The 16,370-nt window shown below is 39.1% G+C and overlaps 4 protein-coding genes across 4 annotated transcripts; 2 read left to right on the top strand and 2 right to left on the bottom strand.

The window, feature by feature from the left end:
• Nucleotides 1-132: 132 nt before the first annotated feature.
• Nucleotides 133-3,079, top strand: LOC137737655 (uncharacterized). Its single transcript, XM_068477200.1, has 10 exons — nt 133-705; nt 826-984; nt 1,097-1,174; nt 1,522-1,617; nt 1,816-1,908; nt 1,990-2,133; nt 2,273-2,380; nt 2,501-2,552; nt 2,655-2,720; nt 2,792-3,079. Exons 1-9 carry the CDS (start codon nt 349-351, stop codon nt 2,684-2,686), a joined length of 1,119 nt encoding a protein of 372 aa, XP_068333301.1. The 5' UTR covers nt 133-348; the 3' UTR covers nt 2,687-2,720; nt 2,792-3,079.
• Nucleotides 3,080-3,148: 69 nt separating this feature from the next.
• LOC137737645 (BEL1-like homeodomain protein 11) lies at nt 3,149-5,927 on the bottom strand. The gene is made up of 5 exons (XM_068477189.1): nt 5,617-5,927; nt 4,265-5,058; nt 3,714-4,093; nt 3,574-3,634; nt 3,149-3,484 (listed from the first exon to the last, which is right to left on the bottom strand). The coding sequence occupies exons 2-5, from the start codon at nt 4,985-4,987 to the stop codon at nt 3,329-3,331; spliced, it is 1,320 nt and encodes a 439-aa protein (XP_068333290.1). The 5' UTR covers nt 4,988-5,058; nt 5,617-5,927; the 3' UTR covers nt 3,149-3,328.
• A 1,463-nt stretch (nt 5,928-7,390) lies between these two features.
• LOC137737634 (BEL1-like homeodomain protein 3) lies at nt 7,391-10,868 on the bottom strand. The gene is made up of 5 exons (XM_068477178.1): nt 10,495-10,868; nt 9,165-10,162; nt 8,683-9,059; nt 8,519-8,579; nt 7,391-8,244 (listed from the first exon to the last, which is right to left on the bottom strand). Exons 2-5 carry the CDS (start codon nt 10,017-10,019, stop codon nt 7,780-7,782), a joined length of 1,758 nt encoding a protein of 585 aa, XP_068333279.1. The 5' UTR covers nt 10,020-10,162; nt 10,495-10,868; the 3' UTR covers nt 7,391-7,779.
• A 2,791-nt stretch (nt 10,869-13,659) lies between these two features.
• Nucleotides 13,660-16,051, top strand: LOC137747444 (probable ubiquitin-conjugating enzyme E2 18). Its single transcript, XM_068487556.1, has 6 exons — nt 13,660-13,821; nt 13,905-14,008; nt 14,110-14,212; nt 14,433-14,496; nt 15,686-15,774; nt 15,863-16,051. Exons 1-6 carry the CDS (start codon nt 13,792-13,794, stop codon nt 15,956-15,958), a joined length of 486 nt encoding a protein of 161 aa, XP_068343657.1. The 5' UTR covers nt 13,660-13,791; the 3' UTR covers nt 15,959-16,051.
• The last annotated feature ends 319 nt before the right edge of the window (nt 16,052-16,370 follow it).

Here is a 16,370-nt window from a genome sequence, read left to right as displayed (position 1 = left end):
ATTTTTCGAATTGCCAAATTTTTCGCGAATTTGCGATTTGAGGGACATTGTTTTTTGTTAAGTTCATGATGAAATCTCCTTTGAGGTGGTAAACTGTAATTGTAGTAAAATTTTATGTGGCCAATTGAAAAGTTTTTAATCTCGCTTTCCAAACAGAGACGACGTCGTAACGTCGTTGCACAGGCCTGCCACAGATTGTACCGCAAGGGTTTAGCCCGCCGGAAAACCCACCCAAAAGCCCACACCACTTTCGCTCGTTCTCCTCTCCCTGCGATGTGAAGACCGAGGCTGAAGACCTCCGCATTTCCGCCGTTTTCTTCCAGAAGCCCCGTCGTGCAACGCCGTGTGATGAACTGCGTGTCGCAGGTCTCGTCGTACGCAGCGGCCATTTTCCGAGCGACAGGTCGTGCCGTAGGAACGAGCTCTCTCTGCGGACCTTCTTCCTGGAAGAGAAGACTCGACCTTTACGCCGGGATTAAGCCGATCAGCATAGAATCAGCGCTAACGACATTTCGTATTCAGCCGTACTCGTCGGCTCGAAGCAGCGGCGGAAGTAAAACGACGCCTTCCCGGTCTCGGCGGAGGAAGGCCGATTCCGAACCGGTTATGGAACCGGAAAAGGAGGGATTCTATGTAGTACGGAAAGGAGATGTCGTCGGCGTTTATCGTAGTTTCAGTGATTGTCAGGCTCAGCTGGGTTCTTCGGTAAAATTTAATTTAATTTAATTTCCCTTATTTTTTTTGTTTAATTCGTTAAATGTGATTGCATTGAATTTAAAACATAATAAAGAGTGTTAATTCGCCGTTTTTTTTTTATTTAATTAGATACGTGATCCTCCTGTTAGTGTTTACAAAGGGGACTCAATGCCTAAGAGCACTCAAGAATATCTTGCTTCCCGTGGACTTAGGAATGCCCTTTACACTGTAAGAGCTGCAGATTTGAAAGATGATCTTTTTGGCAAGCTTGTGCTTTGCCCACTTCAAGTAAGATTTAAAGTTTTTCGCTTTTCGGCTAGTTCAATTTTGTTTCTTGTTCTTTCTCGTTGTAAAGTTGTGCTCTTTTGTGATTACGATTTTGTGTTGTGTTACATTCTAGGGTCCAACAGAAGGTGGAACATCTGTTATGGATGAATCGAAAAAGAGACCCCGTCAAGTGTCTGGAACGGAAAATGTGGTAAATTTTGGAATCACAGCAATCTTTGAGCAATAAAGAACTCTGGTTACCTTTGAGGTTCTGTTACTAGAGTTTCTTTGTATATAGCAAGCTTTCGTCACAAACTTTATCGTGTTTATTTATATCTGTGATAAAGATAGAATTTTAGTAGTTTCGTGCACATTTTTCTGCCATGTATATGTTGTGTCTCTATTATATATGAATATATTGTTTACAACCCTACAATCCCTATTCAATTGTTAAGCAAACTGTTGTAGGTCGATTATAATCTTTGCCCTGGAGGTCCTATTTTAGATGAACTTTGTTTTAGCTGTTTTTAGTTTACAACTTTGTTCAATGCTTTGTAGGAAAGAAATGGTTCAACTTCCATATCAGATGATCCGTCTAGAAAGCTTGCCAAGATAGATGAGTCTGCTCTGGCTGAATTACCCCCTTTGGACCGTGTAAGTTGCCCTTTGTCTTTCTTTGCTTTCATTATATCACATTATGAAGCAGATGCAGCAATATATGGCAGAAGACGCAGGCTGAATTTATCTTACTTTCTTGTTAATGAATAACCTTGACCAAATGTGGAGTTCTCAGTTAACCATTTTCTTAAATTTCTGTGTGTTAATTGTCATAATGCTTTTTCGAATTGGTAGGGTGCATGTACTCTTCATTTTGATGGTGCATCAAGAGGAAACCCTGGAATAGCTGGTGCCGGAGCTGTGCTGCGAGCAGAAGATGGAAGATTGGTTTACATTTTACTTTTAGGATTATCTTTTCTTATAATTATTCGTCTTTTGAAGACTCTAACCATGCTTTTCCTCATGTAGATCTGTAAAATACGTGAAGGTCTGGGTGTTGTAACCAATAATGTTGCCGAGTACCGAGCTGTTATTTTAGGGTTAAAATGTGCTCTTAAAAAAGGTTTTACAAGGATTACTATCCAAGGCGACTCCAAACTCGTGTGTATGCAGGTTGGTTAGTATTGTGTTTACATTCTCCTGCTTAAGGTGGTTTACGTTATCTCTGTTTGTTTGATACTTCAGCAGTTTTGCGGTTTTCCTTTTCCTTTTATTCCTTGTTCTGTGTTAACTGAGAATGATAACTGGACAGGTTCAGGGTTTATGGAAGGTGAAAAACCAGAACTTGTCTGATTTGTACGAAGAGGTGAAGAAACTGAAGGATAAATTTCTCTCCTTCAAAATCAGCCATGTCCTAAGGGTGAGCCAAGCCGACTTTATTTGTCTATTGTGATATATGATACTTTTGTGGGTTTGTATACTAATACCACGTCAGCTGGCGGCTTATGATGTTCTAACATGTTCGTGTATACCTTCAAAGGAAAGAAACTCTGAGGCAGATGCTCAAGCAAACTTGGCAATCACTCTCGCTGGTGAGACTTCAGATCTGTTTTTTCATTTATGCTTTCAGTGGATTATGCGTATGGTCAATTGAGCTATTTTTTTTTTTTATGTCTTCATGTTTGCTTTTGCAGATGGTCAAGTCCAGGAGGAGTGCGGGAAGTAGTTTATACGATAGTCTACTGCTGGTTATGTTTTAGGTTTGTATCAAAACTATAAGATATCATGAAAATTTCTTTGCTCTTTGGATTAAAGTTCAACCTTGATGCAGGTGACCTATTTTTCGAAGATTAGACCCTGATGAAACGAGGGTGTTCAGGCTTCCAGCTCTGTGTAACAGTTTACAATGTAAAGCATGATTTCGGCCGCAAAACTGAAGCTTCTGTTTACATGCAATTTTGGAGACGGATTATTTCTGAAATTCAAGCCTCGGATCAAATAACATGCAATACAAAGGATGGAGATTCAGTTTGACAAACCACAGCCGAGAGAGGAGATGCGAGCAGAATATGAAAATTTCTTACTAGCATTAATACTGAATTGCTTTGTTTTGCCTGAATTTTCTTTCCAGGTTTCTGTATTTCTCGACGCTATATGTTCCAGAATCAAAGGTGAGTTTTCGAATATCAAAATTTCTGCTTTCACCATTACAAAGAGAAATTTTAAGACCTGATTTCCAGTTACTCTCACAAAACCAAAATCAACAGTTGCTTATGGTTAGACTTGAGAAATTGAAAATCATTACAACTTCAGTCATTAAACTTCTACTGGTAATTTTTACCATCAAACATATCAGATTTCTACCCCATTAATTCTCTGTCGGATCCGTGTTGCCTTCGCCGGTCAGGGAACCGCCGGCTAAAGAGTTAGAGTCCTCTGAAGACTCCCCAAACTCTTCCTTGTACATCTCTTCAATCATAGGTTTCCACAGCCGGACGCGCGCGTTTATGAACCAATTGGAGACCTGAAACAGAGACAACATTGATCATCACAAAATCCGACCAAAGTTTCATATGAAACTTATTAGGAAATAACCAAGTTGTTGGAACTTACTTGGTTCTTGGACAGCCCTGTTTGTGATGCCAACAGCAGCTTTTCGTTGTCATTGGGGTAACTGCACGATCAAAACCAAGTTAATTACAATAATTCGGATAAATTCCAATGAATGGTTGATTAGTTTTTGGATTGTTTACGGGTGGAGGAAGTGTTCGAAAAGCCAAGTGCGAAGAATCGCAACAGAGGTCTCTGGCAATCCACGAATCGGTCTGAAAGCTTGGCGCTGGCTCTGAAAAATGCCGAGCTGTTGAAGGGACATTCTCTTGTGCCTGCACTCTCTGTCAAACAAGTTCAGTTGCGATAACCCGCCACTGATTTTCGGAACATCTAGCAGCAGCTTTCGCTTCTCGGCATAGATATGAGAAACTATGCCATCTCTCAAGCTGCAAAAATGCCTGGACATGGCCTTGAGAGCCAGAGCTGTGTAGGACTTGGCTGCCCCTTCCCCTACCACCATCTCAAATGATGACATCACTTGTTCCATTTGATGGTAGTACTTCTCACATCTGTCCTCAACCTTGAAAACATTAAACAAATTAATTCTCCGAGCACAAATGTTCCATGAGATCAAAATGCTAGGCAGTGTGTCTGACCTCTTACACCTAAGGTCATAATCCCCATTTCCATAAATTACACTAGTTTGGAATATCGTCTTGTCAAAAACTTATACTAAGCATCAAGATTGTACCTGTTCCAACAATGTGATAAGGTTTGCAAACCTAGCCTGCATTTCGTGTTTGTCGGCATTCATGAGCCCACCATTGCAAGAAAGCTCTGCTCTCAGTTCAGAGGAGAGCCCCATACCGCCTCCCCGCCCTTCTCCATACAATTTCCCCACATGTTTCTCATTGCTAATGTCAACCAATTGCCCGCCAACATTGACAATCTCTTCCAAGAGGGACTGAGCTGGTTTAAGATATTTCGAATTCGCAATGACAGCAGCTAGAGATTCTGCTCCATAAGAAGTGGAGCAAGATCGATTCAGCGCACTTGAATGCAAAGCAAGCGTGCCTCCCGTGAAGCGGTACTCATCGCCTACGTGCTCAACTCCCCGGTCGCAAGCCTCCCCGGATTCTTCCCCAATGTGGAAGTTGTGGTGCCGGTACTGGCCAGAAGGAACAAGCATATGGGAACCGAGGGAGAGCGAAAGCCGCTGCGCTTGGTTCTCCATTGCTGCGCCGGTAGGAGCTTGAACAAGTCCTACTGATCGGGACATTCTTTCGCCAAGGGAGTGAATGCTGGGGAGAACTCCGAGAGCTTGTGGAAATGTGGTACTAGTTTGAAACGCAGGCGGATAAGCATCAAGGTGCTGGCTTTCGAGATGATGGTTTTGAGCAGAAATGGAGTCTGAGATTATGAACTGGTGGAAAATGCTTGAGGAGGGATTTGGGGGTGAGTCTTGTGACACCATTGCAAACCAGAAGTTGAAAGCTCAAAACTTTCAAAGGGGAGAAAACCCAATTGAAAGTTTTAATTCATGATCTAGAGAGAGAGAGAGAGAGAGAGAGAGAGAGAGAGATGTGTATGTCAAGGAAGAAAGCAATGCAAGCATAGATTGATCAGCCCAGAAATAAATAGTACTTGGCTCATAAGGTAGAAGGCCATCTCAAAATCTTTGGTGAATTTGTTGTTATAAAAAGGCTTAAAAGAAAAGCACTTTTGACAAAAGGAAGAAAACGCCAATTTGGTGAATGTAAATCTGAGAATTTGAGCTGTGAGAGCAGAGAAATTATGACCCTTTGAAATTTTAATTCATGATCAATACAGAAGACAGAAAGAAAGCAAAACAAACAGCAAGAACCAATCTGTGATTTGGGTTTTAATGAAGAAATGATTCTCTCTCTCTCTCTCTCTCCCCCCTCTGTGTGTCTCTGTGTGTGTGTCAAGAGACAACAGGCCTAATCTAAATGTAAGCAGCAGCAGCAGAAAGCTAGAAACATAGACTTGTGCTAGATCCTTAAAGAAGGCAGGTTAATTGGGCAAGTAAAAACAGAGAAAATGACAAGAGAAAAGAAGATGGTCCCAATTTCCCTGACTTACAAAAAATCAACAACCAAAAAGCATCAAAGCCTCCAGCTTTAGTGTCTGCACTCACATTTCCTTGGGAGCCTCAAATCTACTCTCCTTCATTTCTCTCTCTAAGCAGTGTATGTCTCTGTCTCTTTCTCTTTCTCTCTCCTCACTTTCTCTCCCTTGTGAAAGCCAGAAGGACAAGAGCTGCTCTCAGCTAGATCAGCATGTTAAATTGTTCTGTTCATATACAGTGCTGGGTATGCTGTGGAGGACTGTAATAAAAGGAGGGAGAGGCGAGGAGAGGAGGTGAGAAAAAGTGGGGTGTCTTTTGCACACTCCCAGTTCTAGGATTGTCAGCTTCTGAGCCTCTAAACACATGGAATATCTACTTTTTCCTGTTAAGCGTCGTATTCATGCTTCATACATATTACATAGAGAGAGAGATATTGAAATGACACTGATTTCACAATCTTTCAAATCAATGAATAGATAATAAAGAAGGGTTCTTTTGCTTATATTAAGCGGAATTCTATATGTCATTGCAACGATAACAAAACTAATCACAAAGTCTCATTCGAGTTAGTAGCATTTTTGTTGTAAATAAACTTTTCATTGTGTTAAGAATAGCAAAACTTATGCAGAATTAACTAACTAAAACATAACTCTCATTAAACATGATAAGAAACTTGTAGTGATAGAGTCAAAATGCATCGAGTCTCATGGTTTTTGATAGATTGTCTTCAAATGAAGTGATTTGGATGCTCCTATAGAAAGATTAGCAAAACTTACGTAAAACTAACTAATAAAGGTTAATTTTCTCGTCTAATCTAATCAACATGAAGTCAAATAAATTAAAATACAGATAAATTGGCATGACCTGCCCTTCTACACAAGGTTTTCTAGAGAGAGAGAGAGAGAGAGAAGGGGGGGGGGGGGGGTAGGCATTATTAATTGAGGGTGAGGTAGGTGTGCTGATGAGACTAATTCTAGTTTTTCTGAGTGTGTGTTACTATTTTTAGGTGGTCTGATCGGATGCTTTAGTAATGATTGCCATCTTTGTTCCTTTGGCCTCCTCCACTTGTCACTCTCTTATTCTTTCCAACTTTGTTCCTTATAAAAGTAATAGGACCCCCCCCCCCCCCCCCCCAACTCCCCCTAAACTCTAGGCCCCACCACCCTATAGATTAAAGGTGTCTCTGCCTTATCTGCAAAACCTGTACACCCCTCCCATTAAATTTCAAATGCCAACACTCTTCCGCCAGAAAAAATTGTTCCCGTGATCATATTTCTTTGGGATATCAGCCCTCCTATCCGATCTCCTTCCAAATCCATCAGAAAAATCGATGCTTGGATATGCATGCTTCTGCATAGTCCCATGAGACAGACTAACATGCAATCGTGTGTATTCCTCGTTGTATTTGTTTCTGTCCTGACATCGATTGACATAAAAAAAACACATTCGATTTTACAAAATTTCGTAAAAGAAGAAGACTCACATGTAATTGCATAAATCTTTTTATATCTTACTCTCTTTTAAATTATTACGTATTGAGAGAAACAGATACTAAGAGTACACAACAGATTTCACGGCCCTCGTTAAGAAGACATTCTTGTGTACAACCGAACGCGTGCAACATTCCTCTTAGGGATAGACATGGGTGATATAAAACTACAAAGAGTTGCAATTTTGTATTTGTAGTTGCACAGACACGTGATCCAAGGCTTAGTACATCATATTTTCATCTCATAAAGAGGTACATCTTTCTCCCGACATGTCACATGAGAATAAAAAGAATTACTTCTTATTACCCTCGATTTCATGTAAATTTCCAAATAATGCAAACCAAAATTGTAAACAAAAATCAGGCAATTCTTGTATCAGGCTTATTTCCAGATGAGATTACACATTTTGAGGTCACACTTGTACAGTTTCCAAGTTCCTTATTCAATGAATGCACAAGATATGCCTTCACCTTATATCTTTACAAACTAGTTTACAAATATGCCTAAGGCTTCTTCTTCTTCCACCAAGCTCTGTTATATTACACGTTGGTACCAGTATCATGCACACATCTACATCTACACCCGCTTGCTAGAGCAGCGAAACAAGCATTCTGTTTCTCGAAGATCATTGCCTGAGGCCGCTTACCGCCCAATATTTGGAGGCGATAATCCTCTCGGACTACAAAATCAAGTAACGGGTGGGTATTGCCAAACCTGTATTAAATGTTGTTGCTCCGGATCCTCATAGTGGCAATCCAAAGAAGTTACCGCATCATTAGCTCTTACATGGGATCCGGTAGATGGAGGAAATGCATTGTGTTCTTCGCCATGCCGTAACTCCAACGCAAGTGACACATCGCTGCCAACTGTGAAATGATCCAACCTTGGCATGTCATATGTGGAATTGTGACCCGACTTCGAGTCATGCAATTTCCCTGGTTCAATACTATCAGCAGTTGCGGATATCAGGCTTTCGTGCAACTCCTCTTTCCTGTCCTCAGATGCTGAGAAATCAACTCTTGCTTCTTCCTTAAGTGCGTTTTCAGGTGAAGATTTCGAATCCATGTCCAGATCACCGAATTCTTCTTTGTATATATCCTCAATCATGGGTTTCCAAAGGCGTACCCTTGCATTGATAAACCAGTTGGCAACCTGATAACGGACAATGCTAGTTATGACACTATGCAAACAAAACAGGGGTGTGATGAAATGTTTCAAGGTAAGCTACGATATTCAAGTGATACGAAGAAATTACAACATTGAGTCAAACATTTCGATGGCGTTGAAAAGGAAAGAGCAAGGATTAAAGTTCACATTTTCAACCGACTGATAGTTGAATCCCAATTCAAAACCGTGCACATTTAAGAAACCATAACGTAAAAAATAAATAGTGATCCCATAGGAAGAAACCTAGAAGTCATCTTACCTGGTTTCTGGTTAATCCAGTCTGCCTTGCAAGCATAATCTTTTCTGAATCCTTCGGGTAACTGGAGGGACACCAAAAACCACAAAAGAATCAGTGACCAAAGTTCTTAAGAGATTGCCATGTATCATTTTCAGTTAAGGCGAAAAAGGTGCTCAAGTACATACGGAAGAAGGAAATGTTCGAACAGCCAGGCACGAAGGATTGTAACAGAGCTTTCCGGGAGTCCTCTCTGAGGCCTCCAAGCATGCTGCAATCCACCAAGCTGCTGAAATGCCCTCTGCTGTCTGAGCTGTTGGTCCACATAGCGGAGGCGGGGTATTACTGATCCTTGACCATCAGATGAATTATCTTGCTCTCCCAGGCTTTTCCTCGTCACTTGAATTTGGCCCTTGATTGCATCACGCAAACTGCGAAAGTGACGTGAAATTGCTTGGAGAGCAAGGGCAGTGTATGGTCCAGCAGCCCCGTTCCCAGCCACCTTGTCAAAATATGACACCACGGCTTGCATTTGATGGTAATATTGTTTGTATCTTTGATCTACCTGCAATACGGCATATCACTTAATGACCTTGCAAAATAAGTAACATAAACAAGATTTAAAGACCCAATATGAAACAAAAAATTCTTACGAATTGTGGTTATTTACCTCATTCAACATGGACAAAAGTTTAGTCTTCTTGTTCTGCAAATCCTGCCGTTCTGATGGTGATAACTCGATAGAAGAGACAGCGCTTGATTTGCTAGGATCTGTTGATCTCCGTAAATGTTGATCACTCCCATCAGTCTCTTTGGTAACGTCTATTCCACTCCGCTTAAAGCTCTGGTTCTTGTTCAATCGAGACTGCTTCAGAGCCTTTCGGACATTTACCACTTCATCAAGTAACTGTTGTGCTGCCTTGAGGTACTTGGAGCTTAACATAGTGTTTGCAGAACCTAATGATTCATCCAAGTATGCTTCAGAGCGCATTTCTTTGGATCCCGATGAACACAAAGGATTGTAGAAAGCCTGTGTCTTGACAGCCTCATGGCCACCTCCATATAACCCCGATGCCAAGCTTTCGAAGTTTCTAAACTCCTCGCTTTGATTGTACTCGTCGCCCTTCCCTAGCACCGGAGCATTGCTCAAAACCGAAGACAGACTTGAATTCGGATACTGGTACTGAAACGACGGCAGAGATACTGTTTGCGGAATTTGGGTGGAAAGGCTGAGAGACAATCCATGATCCTGAATACCATGTTTCCCAATCAAGGAATCGCCGCCAATGTCACAATCCCTGACTTGATCACTCGTTGGCGGAATAAACATCATTTCATTCCTAACCCCCTCAGAGTCAGGATACTTCTGAGGGGGCAAATTGCCGCCAGACAAGACCTCGGAGTAGGATCCGGCGGCATAAGAAGCCTGATTCAGATACATCATCATGTTTCCGGGCGGTTCGGGGTCCCCTTGATAAGGGTTCAGTAAGTTCTGGTTACCCAAATTCTGGAAATAGGTAGCCATAACTCAATAGCCTAGTATCTTCTTCCTCTGTCTCCAACTCTTTGAGTAAAATTCGGGGATCCAATCCAAATTACCGATCTTTCTCACAAATTAAACGATAACCAATCGAATTGGCGATACCCATTTAATCAAATTACTGATTCCTACAAAAAAAAATAAAAAAAAAAAAAAAAAAAAAAAAAAGAAATTCATCAAATTTACCAAACTTAAGAACCCACCAAAATTACCAAAAGCAAAAACCTAATTCAGAAGATATGCAGACAGGGTTATCAAACTAGAAGACAAGCAAAAACTGCTAACCCAAATTTGAAATAATCCAAGGTGAACTACACCAGTGGAGATTAGTGCTAATAATCAATATTAATACTGATTTCATAACCAAAATACTAACATAATCAGCATAATTAATCAAAAAATGGAAAACAGAGAAAAGGGTAAGAACTGAAGCAGCAGGGGAGGTGAAAAATCGAAATACCTGAAGGAAAAAAAAATGGAGAAACTTTGAAGAATTGGAGTTGAAGGAGTGGAAGAAGGAGAACAACAAGAACAAGAAAACTGTAGCTATCTTCTTCGGCTCTCCAGAATCGGAGACAGACACGAATCCCGAGAGAGAAAAATGAGAATTCCCGAACAAGAACAACCTCCTTATGATTGGAACAACGGCACCTACTTCGACCCAGTTTAAATATATTTTATTAATGCCCAATTGAATATCAACACCAACTCGAGTTTTTTATTCCCCGAACGAATTTAAAAATTCAAATACTCTGTTTTTTTTGTATTACGACAGAAAAACCATTAATTTTAACCATTACTATATTCCTTCTTAAACGAGAGAGAGCGTTCGCAAGTGTTTTTGACATTTTGTAATCGTTGATAATTAAATTAATAAATAACGTATTTTTTCATGACACGTCACATAATTTATAAATGTGAAATTTAAAAAATTTGTAACAGTATTTTAAAAAAAAATGGAAATATTGGTTTGGCGATATGTATACGCTAGCACAGGAAAAAAAAACAGAGGAAGAAAGTTCTTGAAGAAGACAGAGTAGAGAGAGAAAGGGGGGAGAGAGAGAGAGAGTTGGGGAGTGGAATGTGGGTGGTGGTGACTGGGTGAGGGGTGGCGGCTGGTGGTGGTTTGCTTAAGAGGATTCAATCAAACGTTGTTACGCTAATGGTTAACTGGTAACCACCGTTTGGTGAGTCAAGTGAGTCGATTCTATTCTCTCTTGAATTTTCTTTCTTCACTTTTTTAAAATTGCAAGCATAGGACCTCTTTTTTTTTTTTTTTCTTTTTTTTTGTGAAAATTTCACCTGAGTATATATATATTTTTATTTTACATTAATCACCTAAACTTAGGTTGTGTAACAATCTAGTGTATTCGATGTCGGAAACTTGTCGGATATTTAATTTAAATATCATTATGAGAATAATGAGAGCTTAAAATTGTTACATAAACTTAGGAAGGTGAAGTTTCGAACTCATAACGCTTGAGTAAATAATGAGATGGTTACACTAGTAACTGTATAGAGGTGTTTTTTTTTTTTTTAATAATAAAACATCACACATGTTGTACATACAGGTAGTTAAATGCAAGTCACAAACAATATCAATACGAGTAGTGAGTCGATGATGTAATGATCCAACTCAAGGCTGGTTGTGGCCCTTTTTTATCTTTCAACTCCAACCATGTGACTTTTTATGTTTACGTCTTTTTTTGACATGTGGGAGGTTTGCTTCACACTCTTCACATATCGATCAGTCCCAGACTCTAACACCTACCCTTAACATTAAAATCGAACTTTTTAGCCCCTAAAATTCATGTATTAGAGAAAGTGTTGGGGCAAGATTTTAACTTTCGAGTTTTTGAACTCCCTTGAAGATAGCCTTAGTAATTCTCATACTTTTACACGCACGATAAATGTCATGGATGTTTTTGAAAAAGGACTCTCTTGAACGTGACATGATCATTATTTGATAAAAATATGAATACCAGACGAAGGTGCCAAATTGTCAAAAGGCATGAAGTACAAGTGGTTGATTGTGAATATATTTTAGAGTAGATGTTATTTGCATGAAAATATAGAATATAGGGGGTATTATGCAATATTTCCCCATTCATTTTTTAAATTCGGATAATAAAAGGTTGTAGGTGGAAAACGTGAAGTGGCGAACTCACGTGTGTAGTTTACTCGAACCCATGTAGGCTCGTGGTCGGTAGCTTGGTTGTCTTGTCGGAGGGCCATACGGTGCGTTTTGGTACACGCTAACGAGTAACGACGGTATTACGGTCCGTTAACTCTGAATTGTGGTCCCGCCATTACGCACTTATGAAATTACAGTTTTAGCTTTTACTTGTTTTGGTAACCATTTATGATTTTTGTAATTAAAAAGCTTAAATTAGATGATAAGGTCCATCAATAACTTTCCTTTTTTGGTATGAAGATCCATCATCATTTAACATTACAAATGCCATAATTAACAGAAATTTGGGACCTTTTTCTTCTTCTTTTTTAAGAAATTTTGGGCCTTATATTTAAGAAATGAGAAAATCAATTTGAACTGAGTTGAGCAATTAATTCGTTCATAAAATGCCTTCTAAAATTTAAGTAAACTTTACTAATAAAAAAGTTTGAATAAATTCAACTCTAGGAAAGATATATGTTCACCAACCGATGACAAATTTAAAATAAATTCAACTCTAGGAAAGATATATGTTCACCAACCGATGATGAATTTAATTAAACACTAACTTTGAAAACATACAGAACGCGAAAAAAAAAATCTTCTTAAAAGGGTTTTTAGTGGTATGAGATTTATCATTCTCCGATAGGCAACGCTCGACATATATTGGCATGATTCGACAGGGGACGCTTGATATGCCTACTAAGTACTTAACGAAATTAATTGCTGACAGAACTTGGTTGAAATTGAATGTTTCTATTCAAACAAAAGGTTTTGACCTTGACACTAGAATCTTATAACGTATAATTTCTAAGTTTGCTAATATGACACATCAATAAAAACTTAAACGCATAAAATAAAAAATTCTCACAAATTCACAAGTTCATGTTAAAACCTTTTAAATTGCCAATTTCCTCAATTGCCAAACAGTTTGCACCAGATGTATAATCCAACTATATTACTCCACCAAATCTACCTAATTATATATAATTTAGATTAATGACCCAATTGTTCAGATCCAAACATTGCAAAACCAATCATTATATTTCTTAAAACAACAAACTAATTAAGCTACTAATTGTAAATTTATAAGATTAATTAGACGACCCCCGTGTTCAATTTGGTGTGACTTTTTCCAAATTGACATTATTATTTTTTTGGTAGGAGAATAATTTTTTGTTCGTAGTAATTAAAAATAAAAAACGACGGCAACGACCTGCACCAATACTTAAAAAAAAAAAAAAAAAAAAAAAAAAGAGAGGGAGCGAACGAACACGCGGATTCCGTGATCAAATATTATCAACGTGGCAAATCAGGAAACCTCCAAAAGCTTCTAGTGCGGCAGTGGGGCCCCCGGAGATATTTCTGATGAGATTGCCGATTACTATCACGCTCGTGGATACCTTTTTGCTAAAATGTATATTTTTTATTTATTTTTTATTGTCTAGAAAATTAAAATAATTTCTGGAAATTTCAGAGAAAATTGAGAGTAAAAGATAGCCGAGGAAGGAGAGTAGGAAGGAGCACTCGAATCCGCCGTTGCTGACGTCCGCCTCTTTCTCTCTCTCACTTGCTTAGGAAGCGATGACGAGCTCCTCCGCCACTTCACGCAAGGTTTACTTCTCTCTGTATATACAATTTTAAATTGTTTTTCCTTTTTGTTTAATCGTTTTTAATGGAATTTTTTGGGTGCGTAGGCTTTGAGCAAGATCGCCTGCAATCGGCTGCAGAAAGAGCTGGTGGAGTGGCAGGTGAATCCTCCGGCAGGTTTCAAGCACAAAGTCACCGATAATCTTCAGAGGTTCCATTCCAATTTCTTTATATTTAATTTAATTTTAATATCTCTTTTGTTTGCGATTAATTTTGTGATAAATGTTAATTTCTTTGAATTTTGGTGTGAAGATGGGTCATCGAAGTCACCGGAGCCCCGGGAACTCTATACGCTAACGAAATTTATCAGCTCCAAGTCGATTTCCCCGAGCATTATCCCATGGAGGCACCACAGGTCCATAAGATTCTGAATTTAACTTTTGGTTTCCTCTTGATTCTGTTTGGTTGCCGAGAAATTGTTTCGAAACCGAAGAATTGATTATTGGGTTCAAACCATTTAAGTAATCAAACCTACTGTTTGGTTCTAGAGTTGTAGTTGTTAGGGTTTCGAAAACTTGACGAAAACAGAACGATAAGTAATTTGAAGTTTTCGCTTAAATTACTGATGTATTCAGGTGATTTTTGTCCCTCCGGCTCCACTGCATCCTCACATTTACAGCAATGGCCATATCTGTTTAGGTACCGATCTTGTCTTTTAACTTTGTTTTAGTATTTTCCGCTATCTTTAGTTGTTTTCAGTAATTGGGTTAGTATGGAACTAATGTCTCGGTGTGAATTCCTGCTTTCTTCATATGGAAGATCAAAAATTAGATGGCTATTATATTATTCGAGTCATTGTATGTGATCGTTAGTTTCATTCTATCAAAATGATGACTAGTTGTTAAGTTGGTCAACTGTTACATCGCAATATTTGCTTGCAAGTTAGGCAACCTTATAATAAGTTTAATTGGATTCTATTGAATTTGCTGACCATTAGAGTTTAACCTTGCCTTGGAGAATATCCTTCTATTATTTGCAACTAAGCTTGACGAAAACGTTACCTAATGTTTGGATCTTAGCACTAGCAATTTAGAATGTTTCATTTTATCGTTCTGTGGTAGAAATCTAATGTCTCATGTCAAGCAAATACAACCCTCTGGTGCTTACTGTAGCGAGTACACATAATCGCGGGACATGTCTAGTTGGATTTTGTGATATTCTGAATTGGCTTGATATGAAGATTGGCAAGAAAATAAACTAGAAGTTAGTGTGGTGCCCAGCATACGATCAGGTTTAGTTGTGAACTATGAAAATCAGGCCGATAGCTTTTATTATTAAATCTCATTGAGTGTTATAGCCATATGGTGAATTTAAAAAGAAAGGACCAGGGATACCTAAGAAACTTTGACAATAGCTCTTAGTTGAAGGTCAAATTTAAGTTCCAGAGGCATGGCTGCATGAGGTACACCCAAGCTCACAGTGTCCCTTACGTTTGCGTCCATAATCAGCTGCATGAGGTCATTGGATAGAATCTTCTAGGTGCTGGGAGTCATTCGGTATCCCTTACGTTTGCATCTATACTTGTTATTGCTCTTTTGAGCTTTTAAAGTTGCAAACTTTCGTCTTTCAAGCACAAGATATCTTATTTTTGTTGCCAGAAATGATGAGATAACAATAAAGGGGAAACTATCATCTTCTTTTTGTTATCCTTGATTCCCTATGGATTGTGTGCCTAAGGTAGCCCGAGCTGTTTGATCATGTAATGTTTAATTTATTGTTGTCGTTTACATATTCTCGCTTCTGCAATGGAATAGATAGCTGTCATGTACCTGATAATGAGCAACAGCCAATTGATTTTCCAGTTAACGGTTTTTGTTTTCATTTGCAGATATTCTATATGATTCATGGTCCCCAGCCATGACGGTTAGTTCCATCTGTATCAGCATTCTCTCCATGTTATCGAGTTCCACGGTGAAGGTATGGTTCAGTTTGATGAATTTATAGCTTTGGATTATTCCACTTCACCCTACGTGACTTCGTTATAACACGACCCTCATTTGTGCAGCAACGCCCAGCGGATAACGATCGTTACGTGAAGAACTGCAGGAACGGCAGATCTCCCAAGGAGACGAGATGGTGGTTCCATGATGACAAAGTGTAATGCAATGACCTAACGAATATTAATTAATTATGTATAAAAAAAGATTGTTTTGGAATCAACTATTTAATCAATGTTAACGGACATGTCCCCCCACCCCGCAACATATTGGTTGCCATTGCTTGGAAGTTGGAATGCATGTGTCGAGTCGAGTGAGGTGGATGCGAATCAGATTGCGTAGCTGCAACAACTGTGAATACGGTCAGATATCATGTCTGCATCCTTGCTTTTACAAACAGTAAGCTCGTTGGTTGATCGATGAGACTTGTGCCGTTTCGGTTAGAAGCGTTTTTGGCTATTCTAAAAACAGTCTCGAGTTAACTGTTTTTTCATACAACTGATAGCGGGGTGGCGGCAATTGCTTCCGGAGGTGGTAAATCAACTAACAATGGTTGTTAATGGACACTCGTTAAGA

This window comes from Pyrus communis, chromosome 1 (genome assembly GCF_963583255.1).
Source record: "Pyrus communis chromosome 1, drPyrComm1.1, whole genome shotgun sequence".
Classification (NCBI taxonomy): Eukaryota; Viridiplantae; Streptophyta; class Magnoliopsida; order Rosales; family Rosaceae; genus Pyrus; species Pyrus communis.
The sequence above is the reverse complement of the archived record's forward strand: the minus strand, read 5'-3'. Positions and strand labels throughout refer to the sequence as shown.